This window comes from Eublepharis macularius, chromosome 8 (genome assembly GCF_028583425.1).
Source record: "Eublepharis macularius isolate TG4126 chromosome 8, MPM_Emac_v1.0, whole genome shotgun sequence".
NCBI classification, from domain to species: domain Eukaryota; kingdom Metazoa; phylum Chordata; class Lepidosauria; order Squamata; family Eublepharidae; genus Eublepharis; species Eublepharis macularius.
The window spans coordinates 64,929,382-64,951,437 of NC_072797.1; the positions used below are offsets into that span (position 1 = coordinate 64,929,382).

General features: G+C 38.4%; 1 protein-coding gene across 1 annotated transcript in view; it reads right to left on the reverse strand.

Moving 5' to 3' along the window:
* Positions 1-628: 628 nt before the first annotated feature.
* The window catches only part of EFNA5 (ephrin A5), a 326,426-nt gene continuing 304,998 nt past the window's right edge, over positions 629-22,056 (reverse strand). The window contains exons 3-5 of the mRNA XM_054986682.1: positions 11,697-11,762; positions 11,212-11,292; positions 629-3,484 (exon numbers count right to left, since the gene is read on the reverse strand). Of these exons, the coding sequence (XP_054842657.1) occupies positions 3,363-3,484; positions 11,212-11,292; positions 11,697-11,762 (269 nt within the window). The 3' untranslated portion in view covers positions 629-3,362. The remainder of the gene's footprint in view (positions 3,485-11,211; positions 11,293-11,696; positions 11,763-22,056) is intronic.

The window sequence follows — 22,056 nt, forward strand, 5'->3', positions numbered from 1 at the left end:
GTATTTTTAGAACTTCCAAAACTGACGCAGCCACTGCTTTTATAAAGCAGCTAATAGAGATCCAGTAAAACATATTCTCTCACCAGCTACCATCTCTTTCCCTCTGTAGTTATTAGGAAAGAAAATTGTTTACATCTGACATCTCCTAAACATTGTTTATTGGTGTGGGGGATCAAGTCATGTCCCATAAGATGCTGGCAAGGCTTCTTTTGAAACTAACTGTGAACAAAGAGAAATAAAAAGGGAGCTGAGAAAGTAATTACAAAGAAAATTATTCTCAGAAGGATCAGCAAATAAGTTACAAAAGAACTAAAACCAACATACTACTAAAAACTCCAGAAGGAAAGGTTAACCCTAAATACCATAGAGCTCCAACATCAGGCCATTATCATTGAGGACAAAACACTGGTCATCAAATGCCACATTGCTCCAAATCCTGACATTGTGAAATCTTGAGTCTGGGTGAATGAGTGAGTCCTGCATGGTTTATATGTTGTGGCCACCTGTCACTCAGTTCTCAGTAGCCATGACAGATGCTTCTGTTATATATAATCAGTGGGTGTGGTTTTTTAAATTTATTTTTTAATATCATGAAAGTGTATTTTTTCACTTACAAAAGACATAAGAATCAAATTAATACTTTATTATCAAACACTATATACAACAGAGGCCGCTAATAATACAGAATTTAAAGAACATAGTTATTTTTTTCGTTTGTTTTACTTGTCTTTCCTTTGCCATCCAAGAAAGTACAGTACAAAACAATATTTCTAAACTAACACGAAAGGTTACCTTGTTGTCTATTAAAGGATACACAGTATCCACCAAACAGATTGATCCTTATTTCCCCGTTTTCCTTTGCAAAACCCACGGCAAATCAGGAGTGGGACACACAAAGCAAACTTGCCAGGGCTGTAGGGCCGCTGTGGTGGTGGAATTTTGCTCTTCATTGGGGGAGAAGGGCTGTTGTACGCTTGGATGCTGACATCTTTTTCAAGTTTTGTTACTCAAGACAACACATACACCAGAGAGGTTCACAAATCTGAAGACGTTTCTTGCTTGATGTAATTGAGATTGCCTGATGCCATCAAATATCCAAAATGCAGGTCCTGTAAACTTACTACCCACAAGACTTGCATTTTAAGCAGCTCACCTTTTCACTGTAATACAGTGTCACTTTTATTCATTGGATTAGCAATTACACTGTGCCAAAGCAAAAGGTTGAATTCATTGTAATGAAAATTCGTTTTTAAAAAGCATGCTCTTGAAAAAAATGTGAGTTGTGAGTCTAGGCTTTCATTATTTGTAAATTATAGGGAAACTACTACAGTCACTGTCAGCATATCAAAGCAGTGCTTCTCATGTTTGTGACTGATATGCTATCTTCACAGGAATGCTATCTTGTACGCAACCTTATCTTTACATTGCTCACTGTCTTCAAGGTTATTACCCTTACAGCTCTCCCACTCCTAGCTGTGTACATGCATCAAGCATACCTATCGGCTAGAGATTTATTTGTTGTATTGTAAAGAAAGGAAGAGCATCCTTCAATGTAGACTGTGACATGTGTTATGTGTGTGCAATATCTGATATCTCTTTGCTCTCAGATGCAACCCATGCTGTATGGTATCAGGCAAGCCCAGCGTGCCTTATACAGCCACTTTTCCTCTTTTCACTTGTTTTGAATCCTGCAATTCTTAAACTTTAGAAACTACTTTCCTCTCAAAAAACCAAGAGACATTCACAAAATGCTGTCTGTTTGCATCATCTGGTGAAAACCCTACTGGGAGTGGAATCTAACCACTGTCCTAAGGCTTTGTTCCTAACAGTTTTGGGGCAAAAGCTAGCCTAACTAAACAGCGGCATTCATGGCATCTCTTGAAGTCAAAATTCAGGCTACTTAGTCCAACAGAAACCTACAAGGAAAGCATTGCCTGGTAAATGATTTTTCAGTTAAGCTCAGATGCTTAAATAGGTAACCCAATTCCCATCCAATAGGTCAGCACCTTGTAATCTTAACTGTCAAACGTTTCATATCTTTAAATAGGACAAACATATATACTTTCAGCATATGATATATCTAAATAATGCATTTTCTATTCTAGAGGATTTTAAAAAAATATTTAAAGGTCTTTGGGAGTCCATCTCCTGCTGACAAAGACATTGCCTCTACTTTTCATTTGTGTTGGAAATGAAGATATATAAAACCAATGCCTGAATTTTCACTCCAGAGTTCAACATACTGTACCCTTCCCCTTTTCACTTCATACTCCACTTTCTATGACAAATGTCCCAGTCCCTTTTCCAGCTGTATATTACTCCAATGTCTGCCAAACTTTCAAGGGAGAAAAAGCACAGGGGATTAAGGGTCTTTAACCAGGTTTCTTCTATTCAGTGCTGCCATCATCTTAGCATGTATGATCACCCAGAGCAGTATCCAAGGCTAGTGTGTCAGCCCAGGAAAAGGCCACTTTATTCTCAAAAAAGAAAAGAAAGGTAAAGAAAATGCCTCTTTGCATTTGAAGAAAAATATTGTAGCACCATGGTGATCAGTTTCAAAAGAAAAAAAATAATCTGGTGTGCATTATTCACTTAGAGAGATAAAAGAGGCACTCATACCCAAGTGTAGCTTCCTAAATCTGGCCTTGCTTGTGTGCTAGTGTTCCTCAGTAGTCACTTTTTTATTTCCCCTAAAGACAGGGCTTCTGTTGTGGAGCACAAATTCTACTGTCAAAAGATTTTTCAAGGCAGTTGCATACAAAACAGTGTCTTTTCCCTCTTTAAAACCCATTCATTGAAAACTTCCTGGAGGAAATGGTGTTATACTCTATCTATTCTTAATATTTCCCCTCCAGTCCTGACATGATGACACAGTGCCTTGTATGATGATCTTACAGCGCTGAATGAGGAGTCATAAATATTGAATTGGAGAGTCAAAACTCCTCTTGGTTTTTCCACACAACTTCCTTATCCTCCAACTGACTGTATCTGCCACTATTCTTCCTTGTCCACATACAGATGATATAGAGAGCTAACAGAGGCAGTATCTTAAGAGAGATTGCAGAGGAAAGTAAGAATCACTAGTGTCAATATTGAAATTTGGCATTTTCATTTGGAGTCCTTTTTATTTTAGAAGGGGTCAGGGAAAGCCATGGGAATGTTTGGGAGTGAGAAGAGGACTAATGATTCCTCTTCAGGTTCATAGTTCAGGTTGTAGAGAGGGAAGTGGTGGGAATGGGGGTAGGAAACAAATGAACATCTGCAAAACCAATATAAAGTCCCTTTCATGGGATGAGCAGTTAAGTGGATCTTTGATGTTCCAAGACCCTGATGTTGTCTGTGACAGGTTACTAGAGTATGTGCTATAACGTCAAAAGCATTGCCAGAAGGAACAGTAGGGTTGCCAAAAGCCGACTGGATATCCTTGGTGTCTGTGCTGCATTCTCACCACGGGATGGCTCAGCTGACTCATGTACAGTATCATCTGTTCAAACAGAAAACACATATTCCAATAAAGTTCTGCATCTTTAATGACCTCTCAAGATTGTCATAAATGCATTTCAGGACATTTTGTAAAAAATATAGAAAAACAGATCATATGCCATTGCGGAATTTGAGAACCGTAGCATGTCATTATTTAGACAAATGTGGCCTATGTATACCTTCCTGTATTAAGGAAATCTCACTCATGTCAATGGGTGTAGAAAACCAGGAAATGAGATGAGATGTTGGTTGGGCATCAGTTCACATCCTAGAATCCGTCCTGAGTCTCTCTCTCTCTCTCTCTCTCTCTCTCTAAGCTCCTTTGTGTAATAACTGATAGCATTTCCAAAATGTCAGTGGATGCTTCATATCATTAACATAATATGCCCACCAGTCCTTCACAGCATAACATCCAGTCCTCATGTTACCCTGGGAATGAGGTGAAGAGAGAAGATCACATGGCCATGCTGTGGAAGACAGCCATTTTGATGTCACCTCTTCTAGTTCCTAATAACTGAATAGAACAGAGATCTTGGAGTTCACAACTACTGAAGAATGCTCCAGGGAAGTCACAATACCACATAAATCTGCATTATACTGACCACTAGTCTTACTCATATTAGCAGCATCTCTCCATGTTTTCAGGCAGAGGTTTTTCACATTACCTACCACTCAATCCTTTTAACTGGAGATGCTGGGGATTGAACCTGGGACCTTCTGTGTGCAAAACAGATGCTCTGCCACTGAGTCATCATGACCCCTCCCCAATCCGCTGTTGCAGTTGTCTATATGTGGTTCTGAAATACTACCATAACAGACTAGACTGAGAAAGCAGCTGAGTGTAGCAGTTCACGTCACGTACAATGACTGACTACCTGATTGGAGCTGTAAAAGAGGCTAGTACTTATCCAAGACAGAAAAGAAAAAGATACCATTATGACCACAAACCACTTCAGGAATAATTTGATAATCCTTAGGAAAAGCCCCCATATCTCATTCTGAATTCCAATGAATATAATACTCAGGAGCAAATGTGTTTAGAACTGTAACATTTGAAATCATTAAATTAAAAAAAATCTATGTTGAACAGTTCAATAATTGACCACTTTCAAAACAATTGTTTAACCAGATTTTAGTACCTCCCTCCAAATTTTATGGCCACTGTTTTGCTATGGAAAATATACAAAATCTGAAAAAAAACCTCTTAATTTTGTGTTAGTCCTCCCTCTCAAGTAAAGTGAAATTAACATGGATTTTTGAAGGACATAGACAAGAAACATCAAAGCCATACAGTGGGGACAGGCAGTAGCAGCAAGCTCTGAATTTGTAATCAGAACCCCAAAAAACAATACCTTATTCTGCAATAGCAGAAAGACAAAAAAAAAAGATGAGTATCACTCTCACACCCACTCTCAATGTCTATTATCAAAATCTATCTAACAAACATAATCCTTATACCTGATATACCTCCAAAGGGGCCTACACAATATATAATATAATTTCCCCATGAACATACAATCTACTTAATCTGTTTTATTCATAATATACTCTAAGGGGTAGAGAGGGACTCAGACTTAGAAAGGGACACAGAGAACACTGTTTCAGCATACTGAGCAAATGATCAGGGGACTGCAAGGGAATTATTTAAGCAGCTATGCAGTGCACCCTCTTCAGGATTTCAGACACACAGACAGAGATCACTCACAGGCTTTGCTCTCACCTCACTTCTCCCCTACCTTGGGAAAACCACAGCAACATCAATCAGGGGACACTGAGCTTTCTGTCCCTACTACTCTCGGTGCCCAGCTGTCTAGGGAATGTTTCAGTTTTAGTGGCACTACAGAATAAACAAAATTCGGCTCCTCTTTAGAACCTGCTTTTCCTTTGAAATCACTATACCATTGCAAAAAAGCAACTTCAGCTTATAAAAAAAGACACAAGTGATTCACTACAGAAAGCACATTAGCCATATTAAATGTAGCTAGTTTCCATTCAAAAATATTTTACTTTATTTTAAACAAATGAATTATATTTCTGCACTATGTCAATTTGCTTCTACTTGGATAAGAGCAAAAAAGATCAGTATGGAGGTAGAGCATTTAAAGAAGTGCTCATATTAAAGAATAAATTTTAAATACGTCCATAAACTATTTAGGAAGGAAATGCATTTATTTTTTATTTGATGGATGTAGGAAAAAAAGACGTAATTTCTGAATCTAAAGTGCCCTAGGTAAATGGAATCCACAGCTTAAATAATAAATTGTAGGAAGTTATGTTTGTTTGTTTATGTTATGTTATTTATAGTCCACCTTTCTCATTGAGACTCATGGCGGATTACATAGCGTGAGATTAGTACGATCAGTATCGAGGACATTTCCACAACAATGTCATAGGATTTTACAAAGACGCAGCATTAGCAAGGATTCAATACAGAGTTGAAGAACTGCTGAAACAGAACATAATCAATTCTAGGACTGACAACAGATAATATGCAAGGCAACATAGTGGAGAAGTCTATGATCCCTAACTCATTAGTGAAGGATTTGGGACCCCCTCTCTACAATACTTCCCTTCTATCTGAGTAAAAAGCCTTTCTGAATAATTCGGTTTTGCATTGTTTGCGGAAATATGTTAATCTATTAGAAAAAAATCCAAAACCAGTAGTAGTGTAAAATCTTTCTTAGGACAAGTTAAAACATTTCAAAGTGGGGAACAAGCAGCCAAATTCATCAGAACTCTTCTTCAAGCTAGATCTAAGCCAAAAGAAAAAAGAATACGCATTTATGCATACAGAAAGTCTGTAGATTTTAACAGTCTTAAAATTAAAGCAGAAGAGGCGCAATGTATATTTTACTTAATTAGATGACACTGTGCTAGATTCAAAATGATCTTAAGTTTCATTAGATGCTACTTGCAAAAGTTACACAGTCCAATGTATGAATCATAGGTAAGTGGAAGTGAATTATATCCCAGATACCATGTCTGTGTAATTTTTGGATTGCACAGCACATAGAGCAGGCAATGGGCAAAGATACTATTAAAATTTCAATAGTGTTTGTAAAACACACCCTGAATGAATGGTGCAACATGCTGTCTTCCTTTCTGTGACTTCGGGAGCATTTATACTTAACAGAACCACAAAAGCTCTTTGTTTCAGGCTACTGTGGTTCCTTGGAGCCCCTTTCTAAACGTGCAAGTATTTATTCATTGATCACCCTTTCTTTAGTGATGCAAGAGAGACAATTTTATAAAGACTAAAAACTATCTTGTTTGAAATCAAAAACCTACAATATTTGATTGGTTCTTTGGGCCTATCAAATGGTAAAGGTAAAGGTAGTCCCCTGTGCAAGCACTGAGTCAATGTCCCCCCAACCTCTGGGGGGACATTGCATCACATTTTCTTGGCAGACTTTTTGTTATGGGGTGGTTTGCCATTTGCTACACTTTACCCCCATGAAACTAGGTACTCATTTTACCGACCTTGGAAAGATGGAAGGCTGAGTCAACCTTGAATCAGCTACCTGAACCCAGCTTCTGCCAGGATCGAACTCAGGTTGTGAGCAGAGCTTGGGCTGCAGTACTGCAGCTTACCACTCTGTGCCACGGGGCAGTACAAATGAGCCTACCAAAATTATTATAGCCAGGAACCAAAGAACACTGCAACTAGATCCATTTGCCCAAAGTTTTTGGGGCTTGTGTTTCCCAAACAGCAGGTCTTATGCCAATGATAAACCATGGTTGTAATGTACAAGAATGGCAAAATTGTGTCTTCTTTTTCTTTTGAGAGTTGCATGGGAACAGTGTTGCTCTTTTAAATATTATTTTACCATGCAGGTGTTCAGTTAAATGTTCTTTAGTTTTGTGATCAATTTTAATTCTGTGTGGTTATCTACTTTGAGCTGGTGAAAGAGTAAGGTAAAACATCTAAGACAAATGTTATAATTGAGGGGACTTTTCCAAACCAGAGAACTACTAGTCAAGGTGAGGGAGAAGAACAATAAAAAATCCCACTGGGCATGCTACAAATCTGATCTTTGGAAATGGCCTGTCGTTGTCATTTTACACTAGCAGAATGCATATTTTGATGGTTACAAGAACATAATTATGAAAGCACTGTTGTGCATACATAAACCTTGCCACAGCTACTGTCAGGTTGGCAAGTACAGAGTCTTTGTGAAATTACTAATCTCGTTCCTTCTACAATTTAAGAGTGAGAACTGCAGGAACTTACATTTTAAAAGTATTTACTCTGTAAAGTATTACTGCTACAAGTGCTCTTCCACTTAAAAAAGTGTTTTTACTTTTTAAAAATAGAAGGAAGGTTTGGAATGATAAATTACATAAAATTCCAATTACACAATGATAAGGAAGTAGAATTTACAGGCAAACGTGCCCTGTGACCTTGACTTGTCTTCACCCCATATCCTTTGTAACAGACAGGGGAGAACAGATAAACCACAGATGTACCCTACAAAGACATGCATATTAATACATACTTAAAACAGCATGCATCCAAAGTTAGTGAGATAATCCCAGCAGCATGTTAATAGTAAGACATTTGTGATTTATTTATTTATTATTTATTAGAAAACATTTTCTTAAGAAATTTTGTGAAACTGTTTTGTTGTTAAAGAGGCAGTCTGGCCCCATCCACAATTTTTTAGGAGCAAAAACCTCATATAGAGATAAAGTTGCTTTCACATAAATTTGCTTTCTTTGCCTTTATATCCAAACTGAAATGCTGTTTTGTGGAGCAAAATACATTGTTTTCATCTAATCAACCACTTTTCAAATTTTTCCTGTCCTCAGCATGCTCTCTCTCAAAATACTGACTATGATAATTTTGGAAAGAACAAAGTGCAAACAGATTAGCAAGCCATCTGAATGGAAAGTGTGAATTTTCAATGGTCTTTCCCATATTGGTGGTATTTTTCCTCGCATTAGTCTTATTGATATTTTTCCACCATGCCACTGGAGGACTTTGACAACTTTTAAACTGGTACTTGCTACTGCAATTATCGATTAAGAAAAGAGCCCTAAAAAAACCCTATTTGGTGGTATAGAGGGGGGGAATTGCAGGGGAAATGACAGATGCCACTCTCTTGCAGAAGGAGAAGGGACGCTTTCAGTTTCAAATGCCCCACGCCGGCTACACCCAATGCATTGGGTAAAGCTGATGCGGGGCATTTGCAAGCTCCCCTTTGATACTTTGATAGCTGCAATTAACAATAGCAGGAATTGCAGGTGGAGCTCGAGCCATGACCATATGTTGGAAAACAGTTTTCCTTTACTGGTTGTATTTGCAACTCAATCAAGATGGATTAACATTTTTGTTACAAGATTCTGATTCTAAACAAAAAGTATTAATTAGGACAGTACTGAAGTTACTGTATGATTGCTGTAAACACAAACAATAAGTTGGAAAGACAGGGAATGGGTTGTTTCCCCAATATTTAAACAACATCCACAGAGGAATTTAAATTCACAGAATAAAAATAATAGTTTAAATATGATAAAAATTCTTCTGTAGCACAAAGGTAATCAAGTAATTAAGCAAAGGGCTACATATTATATAATTTCATTTTTTGAAGAACAGCAGGTATTTGTTGGAAAAATGATTTAGGATGTTCAAGTATTTTTTCTGTTACAGGTACTTTAATCAATAGTAGTCTTTGTGGCTACAGTGCTACACAGTGTTAAGTGTAGTGAATTCTGTATGGGATTATGGTTTCTGATGACTTTTTGGACTACTTCCTTCTCTATTAAGGCTGATATTTTCTGATATGCTGTGTTTTGATACTGGTGTTCTGAAAGTGGGTGTCACTACAGAGATCTCTGCACAGTTCCATGTACCACCACTGTACTAGGGCCAGTGCAGAAGTGGCCCTAGTGGCCCCCAAGCATCTGTCTTTTTGTGTATGAATTCCTTCCACCCTTGCCAACTGTCCTTAACAATGATTAAATTTTTAATCATGATGAAGCTGATCAGCAAGTCAGGCTTAAGAGGAAACCATGCTTAGCATAAGCCAGGCCTAACAGTGACAATGTACAGGGAATTTCATATGTAATCAAGAAATGGGTTGGTAGGGGGGAGATTGGTAATCATATGGACCACTTTTTATCTTTGAAGTGATGATGCATCTACATTTCCCTTAACGGTAAATCAAAAAAATTAATGTACAGAAGAAGTGGCCTTCAAAAACTGCTGGTCCATTAATTTCCTTGATAAAGGAGTCTCCTCAGTTCTACAGAAAAAAACTTTCTTTTACAAAAACAAGCAACCACAAGGAGAAGCAGAATAAAATCATGGGAGAAGCCCTTCATGAAATAGGGCTATTTTCAAGTTTACAGGAGTCATTTTCAATCACATAATTTTGAATACAAATGATCAAAGACCCATACATCTCTATCCTCAGTTTCAATATTTAGTGGAGAATGCTGAGATCTTCTTAAGTAAAAAACAATGTCCATGGAAAAATTATGTAGACACTTTAGCTTTTAAAATTCCATTAATAATTTCACTATAAAAATAGAGATGGAAAAAATATAGTTCACACCAGACACAAGTATACTGTGAATTAATCTTAAAAAACCCAAAGCTTATTAGAGACTTGCTTGCAAAAACAAAGATTGTTTGCAAGTAATATTTGCAAAATATACTTGTAAACAGGCAAAAGTATGCATATGTGAATTCATGCACACATGCAAAATTTATGGACGCGCATGTTTTAACCAAAGTTCTGCATATTTAAGTTATAGTGATTTCAAATGGGAAAAAGATAAACATCTGCTTAATTCAGTCCCACCCAAACCACTGAGATATAAAAGAATTCCATTTGGTAGGACCATGTTCCAACACTACAACACTTCCAAATGTGTATACATAGTTATATAAGCAGCAGCTAACATGAAGCATTCTTTAGATGTGCACACATGTGGATGTGTACACACCCACCCACACATCCTCGCACTGAACTCATTCTGAAAAGCCATATGCTTAGTAGAATATATAGGTATCCACAGGATCTGCACCAATACTGTGAAACACTCTTTCACTCACAATACTAGTTTTACTGTGTAAAAGGTCAGATTATACACAGTAATCTAATAAGCATGTGTTCCCATTTTAAAACCAGCAATAATTTAATTTTACTAGCAAGCTACCTAATCTAGAATTATGACCAAAAAGTAACTTTTGAGAGGAAAGGAATCTTGACTATATTTAATAAAATTCTGTCAAGGAATTGGGCAATTTTTTAAATTTAGAAAAACACTATATTAGCTGTTTTGTGTAGCATGCAGGCTAAGCACTAGTTTAAATACTTTTACATGGAGACAGTAAACATGTGAAAGAATAGTATCTCATGATATACACACACATTTTCTTTCTTAAACATTTACATCCTAAACAGATATTGTGGTGCGGCAAGTTATTATAAAAATGGCGTAGGAATGGAGACAGAAGAATTACTTCATTTTTAAAACTGGGGTGTCATGCTTAAGTAAATCATTTATTGTGGGGGGGAGCACTCTTTGCCTCCCATTCACTACTAAAAATACTAGCACTAGCAAATGAGATATATCATAAGCAATATTAGCACTGCAAGAAATGAGAAAAGCAGAGTCATTTTGTCATGCAAACCATGCAGAGAGAAAGAAGGGGAAGAGAAGCAGAAGCACCAGAGGGATAGACGCATTTGTTAACACAGATTCTCTAAGCATACTAACCTGCTGGTTCTAATGAATTTTCTACTTTGTCGTTAACATCGAAAACACGATCATGAACACCTATAGTTTTCATACAGTTGTCTATAACAAAAATAGAGATAACAGCCAAATATGTTAGTTAGACACCCTTAAATCCCCCATTTTCCTTTTTTGTTTTTGTTTTTTTTGTTCTATCTGATTTATTATTCTATTATATGTATATATTATATCTTAGCCTGTGGCACTTTTGCAAATGCCAGGAAAATTGTCTTTTTGTACAACAGTCTAAGAAACAACAAGTTAGCAACTGCTATGTATTTAAAACAAATAAGAAAAAAGCTTTGTGAAAAATGATAAAAAGATATGGTGGGGGGAAAAAATGCCGCTATAAAGAACAGATACCACACAAGATTTAAGAGTAAAAAGAAGTTTTTACTGCTGTTTACCAGACCGAACAAAGCATGCGCTATAAAGCTACCTCTAAAGCTAGATCTAAATGAACTTACTTGCAGGTCGTACAAAGACTTTGAGCTTTAGACAGGACCTTCTCCCATTATCAGGTATTGCAGATGCTGTCAGAGAGAAGAGAGGGGAAAACATAGTTATGGCTGGTCCTTCAGGCAAAGTATTTTTCTTTCTCTAAAGTAACAAATCATGCAAATTGAAGCAAGAATATTTTGAATAACACATAAATGGCAATTTCAAAGTAATACTATATTTTCAAAAGAAAATGTCAAAGTACTGGTGCAACAACTGTGCAAGCTAATGTGTGTCACAAAACTACAAATCCCAACAGTTCTACCCTTAGACTACAAAACAGAATCCTGAAAGGTCTGTAACCCTCTTCTAATCAGGTACCAGATGAGTGCAACTGATGGGCTCATGTCACAGGCTAATTCATACAACCAGCCTATTGGTACTTTAAATCCTGTTCCTCACCTGAAGAATCTGTAATACTCATTTTACCACTACTACACATTCCAAGAAAGAGGTGATCACAGCTCGGCAAAAACTGTAATTCAAACGTGCTAAGCAGATCAACACACAGAGTAAACTACATCCAGCAGAATGTAAGTCCACATTAATGTGGTCTTTAAGATTAACATTAAAATATGGATTTTAACATAATCTTTAACGTCACATTAAAAAAAAATGTTTCTGAACAAACTTCCTTTTTTCCAAACAGCTTCTCACTCATCCATCCTTTGAACCTTCAAATTCAACAGGGCAGGAAGTGAACTTAATAGCTATGGCAAAAACAAAGACTTGATAATATGCTTTAAGCCAATCAGTCACATGTTGTGTTGACAATTTTTGCTTGATTTCTTATAGTGGATTAAAAAACAGATGCAAGGATTGTATGCCCTAAGAATGCAGATACAAAACATATGTGTGGACTGATTTGATCTCGGTTAAAAGCTTGCCTACCCATGAAATCTACTGTAGTATATTTCCCTCACTTTATACCTATGCAAATACTCCACCTCATACCGAGAAAGAAAATTCCTACAAATTTCTTCTTTGTGTTTAAATCCTGAATTAACTCTAAGTGCAGAAGTCATGGCAGAAGCTTGAACAGTCTCTCGATTCAATATTCTTTACTACTTTGATGTAGTAAAGTAATAACCAAGACATTTTACATATCCTTTTCATGAAATAAGATATTCCTTTTAGTAACTAGAAGTTATCATATTAAGGAACTTTCCAATGGAGCTGAAAATTTGCTTCTAATCTGGTTTATAGTATAGTTTCCTCCAGTTGTCAAAAGTTTCATCTGAGGAATAAAAAGCCTAGCAAGCTTCTCCACAAAAACACAACTGAACATGAAAACATTAGTTACTCCAAATAAAGAACGAAAATGTCTGAATAAAGTTACTTTGGTGATAGAAAATAAATTTAATGAGGAAAAAAAAGATGTTGTGACATGGGATCAGACTTAAGAGCTGCACAAAGAAGGGCCAAAGTAATGCATACACAATCTGCTAGAATTTTAAAAGTTGCAGCTGTAAGGCCTCTCAATTTGAATTGAGATGCTGTAAAGGGAAACGGGGAGGGGGCTAACTTTTCCATTTCATTGTTTTCTCAACCTGGAAAAGTTCCCCAGGGCTGATATTTGCTCTACTGGGAGGAAAATACTGGCAACATATCAGCAACAACTATTCTAGCAGCAGTTCCAGGGGGCATCAGAGATGCAGAGAATGGTGAGCATTGTTGAGGAACATTAACTGTTCCAGCATTTCATCGCGTTTCGTCACTAGAATAAATCGGTAAAAGTGCCAGATTTTGATTTAGGGACCAAACCACGTTGAACTTGAAAAATCTGTTATTGAGCAGGAACTTAAAAATCTTAAAGGAGATATCAATAACTTCTAGAAGTTACATGCAGAAATGTCAAAATACTTTGCCTAGAAATTACTGTGTTTCAAAAACTGTATTATTCATCAAATGATGATTTTCATCATATTAATGTACACAGCATTTTGACAGACTAGGAAAATGGACTCCAACATAGCCAGCCTGACTGGGTTCAACTTTTTGGAATATAACATGGGATACAAAGTATAAAGTTGATGTTACTGTATAATAATAGAAATGTGGAATAACACACTAAAGCAACAGTGATCAAGCAAATGAAAGTACTAGAGTTATTATGAAAACTATCCTCTCATTTGATGGTCAATGCCATAAAGAAATAAACCTTGGTTAGGAGAGGGCTGGACCATATACTGAAAAATCCATGGAGATCCAAAAGATCTTTTATTAAGATCAACAAAAATAGAATAATTAATAAAACATAATACATGGCTTGTTTTTAGTTTTTGGTACAGTTTAATGAGGCTAACTACATTGTTTAGGCTAGAGGAGTTCATGGGAAGAAGCACTGAAGGATGGAGTTTATGACAGGCCTGATGACACAAGAGATTAGTGGTTTATGTACACCACCAGCCAACATCTAAGCTTCAATATAAGTGTGGCTTAAAAAGTTCACACTACTTCACAAACTCTTTTTGATAAAGATTTACGTTTCAGCATATGTCAAGTGCTTCCATGTTCTTAAAAAAATGCAGTCTTCGATAATGTTGGTTACCACAAAGCGTGTGTATATAGAAAATGTACTTGTTTGAACATGCGTGCTGTACTGCCTGTCACTCTATGTATTAAATACTTCTGTTACCTGGGCCGTTTCCAGATGGCTTACCTGAAGCCGCTCCATGCTGCAATGTTGTGGATTGTGCCGGGGAAAACGCGAAATATCGCGTTTTCTCGTGCGCGTTTTGCACGATGAAAACACGATATTTTGCGTTTTCCCCGGCACGATCCACAACACTGTGGCATGGAGCGGCTTCAGGTAAGCCATCTGGAAATGGTTCTGTACTTTCCTTAAAATACAGGCATGAGTTAGCATAGAATTAAGAACCATTTCCTTCAGTCTTGTTTTCTCAGCATTTTTGCTGGAACAACAGGCAAGTACAAGGACAAAAAAAGAACCAAGAAAAAAGACAGAAGGTGAAACAAGACAAGTAATACAAGTCAGCACGTGTTGAGACTGTCTGCTTCTCTTAATCACAAAACAAAACCGTACAGCAATGATACTTCTCTACTTCAGCTCATACCCCCTGACAAGCAGTTAAGAAGCGCTAACAGCTGGCTTGCCTGTAAGCTCTCACTAAATCAAAGCTTAAAAATACCCTTTCCTGAACTGACATTTACAGTAACTGATGTGTTACAGGGCACACTATTACACTTCATAGGAGACTCCAGGAAACAGTGTCCTTCCTGTGGCTTCCTGATTAATATACAAATTCTAGTCAAGAGAGAAAAGTTAACAACACATGACTACTGTATCCCTCATCTAACAATACACACAAGTAAATTAATTCTGCTGTTAGCATAAGCAAAATATGTATTTGACTACTTCCTGGTCTATGTAGTCTTTTAATTGATTTTACAAATGATGCAGAAAGGAAATAAAAATATTCAAAGACAGAGCGTCAATTTTGTATGTGTGATTTGGAGCTATCCTTTGCTTTTATAAAATCAGACAACACAAACATTCCTCAAAAAAATCAATGACTTTCAGAGTACCCTTCATATGATGATTTCACTGCTGGGGTGGGGGGCGGGGGGGCAAGCAGATGGCTGATTGGGTCCTGGAGAGAATAAATGCCTCCTTGTGCATGCAGTTGTGCATCCACTCCTAAAGAAACCCACTCTGGAGTCTGGACCCAGGAGAGTTGAATAACTACCATCTCAAATGTACCATTCTTGAGCAAAGTGACTGAATGAGTAGTGGCTGGGCAACTTCACAGATGCTTGAATGTAGATGGTTTAGATCCATTCTAATCTGGTTTCAGGCCAGGTTATGGGTCTGAAATGGCTTTGGTTGCGCGAGTGAATGACCTGCACTGGGAGATGAACAAGAGAGATCCTGTTAACATTCTTGCACTCTTGGCAGCTTTTGATACCATCAATTATGGCATCTTCCTGGACTGCCGTTTGTGGTTGGGATTGGGAGACACTGTCCTGTGGTGGTTTGGTCCTGCCTTGAAGGTAGGTTTCAGAGTGTGACGCTGGGGCTAGTCTGCCCCTTGGTCTAGGGGGTTCTGTGAATTTCCTTGTCTGCCTTGCTTTTCAAAGTCTATGTAAAGTCACTGGGAGGGGTCATCCAGAGATTTTGGCTGAGTTGCCACCAATATGCGCTTAACACTCAGCTCTATCTTGGGCTTCCAGTAGATCCCAGGAAGGATGTGAAAACTGTAAACATGTGCCTAGAAGCAGTTTCGGAACAGATGAAGGAAAACAAGCTGAAAGTTAATTCAGACACAAAAGAAGTGCTTCTGGTGAAGGGAAGGTTTGACCCAGGAAATGTGATATCTCATGTTCTGGATTGGGTGGTATTTCTGCTAAAGGAACAGGTTCATAGCTTGGGTGTGCTACTGGACCCAGGCCTCCTGTTAAACGTACAGGGGACAGTGGTAGTCAAGGATGCTTTTCACCAGGTTTGGCTGGTGAGCCAGCTGTAGTTCTTCCTGGGGGGAGGGAGTTCTTGCCATAATGGTGCATGCCTTGATAACATCTAGATTAAATTATTGCAATGTGCTTTATTTGGGGCTGCCCTTGAAAATTGGAATCTACAGTTGGTACAGAATGCTGCAGCCAGAATGTTGACTGGAATTGGTTGTAGGGATCGTATCACTCCAGTCTTATTCCATCTAGCATAGTGGTTAAGTGGTTGGATTGTGAGTTGGCACTCTGCTGGTTGAAATCCCACAAGTGTCATGAACTCTGCAGATGGCCTTGGGTAAGTCACTCCTCTCAGCCTTAGCTGCCCTGCTGTATTGTGGGAATAATAATACGCTGACTTTGTTCACCACCCTGAATGGGGCACTATCTGTCTAAAAGAGTGGTATATAAGCACAGTTACTACTACTAGTACTAGTACTACTGTATCCCAATTTGCTTCTGGACTCAATTCAAGGTGCTAGTATTGACCATTAGAGCCCTATATGGCTTGAGGTGAGCACACCTTAAGGACCCATCTCCCATATGAACCTACCCATCCACTCCAGTCATCTTTAGAGGCCCACTTTGTGTGCTCTTGCCAACTGAGACAAGAAAGGGCCTTTTTTATTGTGGTGCTGAAACTTTTGAACTTGCTCTCTGCACCTTGGGATTACCTTTCTCTTCCACTCCCCACTCAGGCTCATTTTGTGTTCTTTTTATTCTCTCTTTCACCTCTCCTTTCCATGCATATTTTTTAAAAAAATAACTCTCTTTTTCCTGCATTTGGGCTTTTTTTGTTTTGTGTGTTTGTAAGAGTGTGTGTGTGACAGAGAGACTTCCTCGCCTTTCCTCCTTGGGCTTTGTATTCAATCAGAAGAACAAAAAAATTAGCATCTTGAAAAAGTCATTTTCAACTTACATCCGAAATGAAAATCTGAGCAAGCACTGGTTTCTTCTCAGTCTTTTGATTAATAAATAACATTAAAAGTGAGCAGATATAACAGATAACTAATCAAGGGAGACTTGACAAAGGAAGCAAGACAGGAAAATAAATGGTTCTAGAATCCAGAAAACTGTTCCTCATGGAATTGTTGTATGAAGCATGGCAAGAAACTGAGGCATTGTTGTTTAGTTGTTGACAATAATTCCCTACCATTTTGAGATATTAAGTAAAATTATTTTTAAAATATTGAATATTGGGGTTTGAGCCCTTTTGCCTGAGAAGCTGAACATGACACTATTTTCAGCCTATAGCAATACTATGAACAGTGCTATAAGAATTTGAAAAAATACATTTCCGTTCAAATTCTACTGAACTGGACATCTGGATTCAAGAACAAACTGTCATCAATTTTATTGCAAGCCAACAACCCAACAACTTTTTTTACTGGTCATGACACTTTCATATAGAAACTGACAAGAAAAAGAAAGAAAAGCACAAAAGTGGAGGGCTAGCTCCAATTCAGAAAAGAAGGCTCTAAATTTCTCAACAACCTAAAGTCATAAAAATTGAAAATGTGAATTAATTTCTTGTCTGGTTTAGACTGTACCCAGGCTTGTAGGTCACATAGAGACTAACAGGGAAATCCTAAACAGAGTTACTCCAGTCTAAGCCCACTGGAGTGTTGCCAAGGACCCCCCTCCTCCTGTTATGGGGCCTGCCATGAACTGTGTCAGTTTCCTGTGTTGCTGTTTTATGAATTCATCAAAGACTCTGTTTTGGGGCAGCATTGCCCATGCCTATTTCCTGTTCTCACTGTTGCAATAGACTGTACAATTTATGTCTGTTTCCTGCCTCCTTGGGCACCTATCTCACCTGGGCCCAGAGCCATGCTGCTAGCAGCACAGCGTCAGCCAGAGGAAGCCTCCACAAGCCTGGCCAGGCACCCCCTGGCTAGTTCCCGCAGAAGGCCCCTTGCAGGATGGTCACTGAGCCTGCCCCCACCATTGGGCAGCCTGCTAGCAAGCCCAAGCCATGCCAAAGGAGAAACCATGTTTCCCAGGCAAAGAAGAACCACTATGGACTGTGTGCTCTGTGGCAGCCATTTCCAGACCAGGCTCCTGTCACATCCATGGAGCCCAGCCTCACCCTGATATGCATATCTCTGGAAGCCGCCCTGAGATGGAAGCTAAGTGCCAACTGTCCAGAACAGCTAATGGACGCATCTCAATGCAGCCACCGCATTCCAGGACCGATGACATCAAGACAACACCAGCTTCCTGGCCGATCCAATCAACCCGGCACTCCCCTTCCCTCCTTTGTTCCCACTTCCCGAGGTGTCACACTCTTACAATCAGACACTAAAGTGGCCCATCAAGGGTAGTTGTAGAGCCATTAAGCCTTTGTTCCCCTTTTGAGAACCACAGGGAAAGGCATCTGCCCCAGGGTATGTTTTGGGGTATTTAAGCCTGCCTCACTGGCCATGAGGTTGCACGTGCCATTTCTCTCCTGTTCCCAGCCAGGCGCGTGCCATTCCTATCCAGACTCCTTGCTGTCACCCTATATTGGATCTAGTGCAGGCATTAGACCATCTCATCTCGCTGCTATGTCTTTGCTCCACGTCGGGATTGTGAGTATACCCAACTTCATCGCTCTCAATTGGGCTACCCCGCTAATGCAACCGGCTCTATTTTCTTACTCTGCTTTTCCTAGCTCTGGTGTGTAACCTTGTACGTGTGTGTTATCTCAGGCATATGCCACATTCTTTAGTAAAACACGTTTTATTGTTATTTAGTCTGCCTCTTTATTGCATGAGCGTCTGGAGAGGGACCCCGGTATACAGTGGTTAAGATCCGGACTAAATTTAGTTCCAGACTGCTAGCTAATTCCCCATTCAAATAGAGAAGTTCTGGTAACAGGAGCCACTCAGAATTTCACAGTAAATGTAAAGTACCTCAGCGTAAAGTAATGAAGTTTGCAGAGCTGGGGGGGGGGGGGCTTGAAAACATACATAAACTAACCAGGAGAGAAGTAGAAGTCAAATGATGGACTACTTTCTGCCTTCTCTAATCACGCAAATTATTTTAGATGTCCCATGCTAAAATTCAGATTTGAACATTTAAAATATTTTCTCCCTCCTTTCTCCTGCATCAATATTCACACAAGGCGCCATAATGAATCCAAATCAATAAAAATGCCTAAATATCACAACAATTATGATTGCAGCAAAACAAATATAAAAGTTTGAGAAAACCATTATTTAAACAAGACAGAGGCAAAGGAAACTGCAACAGTTTAGGTCAGGGGTCCCCAACCCCGGTCCATAGCCTGTTAGCAACCGGGCCACACAGGAGGTGAGTAGTGGGTGAGCACAGAGCTGGCTCCAGGGAGCAGGCAAGGTAGGTGGTCGCCTATCACCCCCAGATGGGACCGTTTAGTTGCAGGAAAACAAACTCAGGGCTCCCACTGATTCTGCATTGTGGTGGGTTGTATAATTATTTCATTATATATTATAATGTAATAATAGAAATAAAGTGCACAGTTGTATCATTCCGAAACCACACACACACCCAGGTCTGTGGAAAAATTGTCTTCCACGACACTGGTCCCTGGTGCCAAAACGGTTGGGGACCACTGGTTTAGGTGCATGAGCTATATTTAATCTTTTGTAGACATTTATTTTGGATTTTCCTTCCAGATCATAAGAAAATTGACACAGACCTGTTCTTACCATATGCCCTCTATGGTTGAAAGATTTCTTCATCTTAATATGACACGTTGGAGCACTCAATAATTTCTGAAGGAACATAATCATAATTTACTCTCTATGAAGCACTACTGAGGACAAGTTAATTCATTGTCATTACATTGCTAACTGAAATCATTGCATGTTTTTCTTTCCTAACAGAATGCTTCTTTTTTGTGTTTGTTTTTTCTCTTTGCATACTTACTGTAAATAATTTGCATTACTGCACAATTTAATTTTCCCTGCCTGTATGGTGTTACAAGACCAGACATGCTGAATGGTAGATTTGACCTAGAAGCACCTGCTTCATCTGAAAATAACTAAGCAGAAATATTAGCTCCATTGGGAAGGTTTTCCTTGCTGGGAGAATGAAACTTGAACCATGAGGGTTTTTTCTCCTTGTCATTTTAAAAAATTAGCTGTCTACCAAACTGGAATAGATATCCAGAAGTCACAAAACCCAGTCAAGCAAATCTCAATATGCAAGATCTGCAGCTTTAAAAAGAAGAGAACTATAGCAGCTTCATGACAAGTCAGGCAACTCTGAAATTCAAGTTTCGGATGTGTTTCTACCTAAATAAATTATAACTACAAGCTCTCTGGGGGAGAGGGGAGTATTTATAGTTATGATTTGCCTTTTGCCATCTAGGCACAATACCAGTTTCATTAGTCAAATCTAAAATCCACGTAACCTTATATAACCCTGAACTCTTAATTCTGATTGCCAGAAGCACCAAAATTTCCAATACTCTGTGTCAGCCCCAGAGATTTTGGAAGTTTCATTTTTAAGAACAGCCATCTGCTTCCTCCTTTGTAAAGAAATGAGTTTGTATGGGAGCATTAAAAATGCAGTTTCCCATTATGTTTGCCACAGGCAATATTTCTCAATTTGCAGGAGTCAAAAGAAAAGATAGCCTATTAGCTGTTAGCAGAGCTGAGCCTTTCCCCTGTAGGGTTTAGTGTGATTTACAGTACAACACAAATGTATGCAGATTAGCCAGGTAAATGCAGTATTAGGCATCAATATTCTTCTCACAATGCAAACTGGAAAAAGTTCCAAATTTACATAAATGCTATTGAAAAGTCTGCTGGAATTTAATGAACCAATAAAAAGTACACATGAAGAGTATATTGAAAAAGAAACTTAATTATTGCCAAAAATTAGTAAAACTCTTCAAAATGTTCCCGTTATTTAATTTTTAAAAGGTATCGCACAAAAGTCAAAACTCAGAATTTCATACTTTGACTTTAAATACCTGAATAACCCCTCTATAGAAACCCAAGGGCACCTTGTATTCCAGCTCAAGAATGAAATATATAATTGTGTTGTGGCAGTCTAGTTCTGATCGTTCCTGGAGACTTATACTGTAATCCTAAACAGAGTTATACCTTTCCAAGCTCATTGACTTCAAAGGACTTACAATTATCACTCAATTAGTTGTGTACATTTATTACTTACTCTATCAAGTATGCATTCTGAGTAACTTGCTTTGCTACATAGTCTTAGGAGGTGTTTTGCTGGCAACATTTGATCTCACCTAGTCTTCCATATACATTTAATCATCAACAGCGTAAAGCTACTGACAAAGCAGAGGATTTTGGTATCTTGAAGCAAGAAGCAGGAGAATGCCAACTGTAGAAGCTGCAATTCTAACAACTGCAGAGGAAACTGAAATCAGTGCTAGAACATCTGTCTTGTCAAAATTTAAAAATAAATAATACTTCAGCCAAAACACATATGCACATGCAGTGTGTTTTGTGTGCATGCGTGCATGCACGATTGGACAGCATTTATCATCCTTCACAGGTTCATCACCTCACACAGAGGTGTGAACCAAACAGACACATTTAAAATGCCGACTCAAGCACAGCACGTAAATCTGCTTTCCCTAAATTTATTACGAAATTATTAATACCTGCATAACTGAAACCCAAACTGCAAAACTTACATTTTGCATCATTCTAAGATGACAATAGCAAGACAACTGATAAGCAAATGTACTCAGTTCTATTAAATATATCTTTTCTAAACATAAATGCAAGTTTCTAGGGTTTCTTCTGGAAGTCTCCCCTCACCACAGTCCCAAGCTGATTCATTTGTGTGTGAAGGTACAATGGAATTCCTACAATCCAACATTTTGCTTTGTATAGGCTGGTCTAGAAATTACATTCAGCA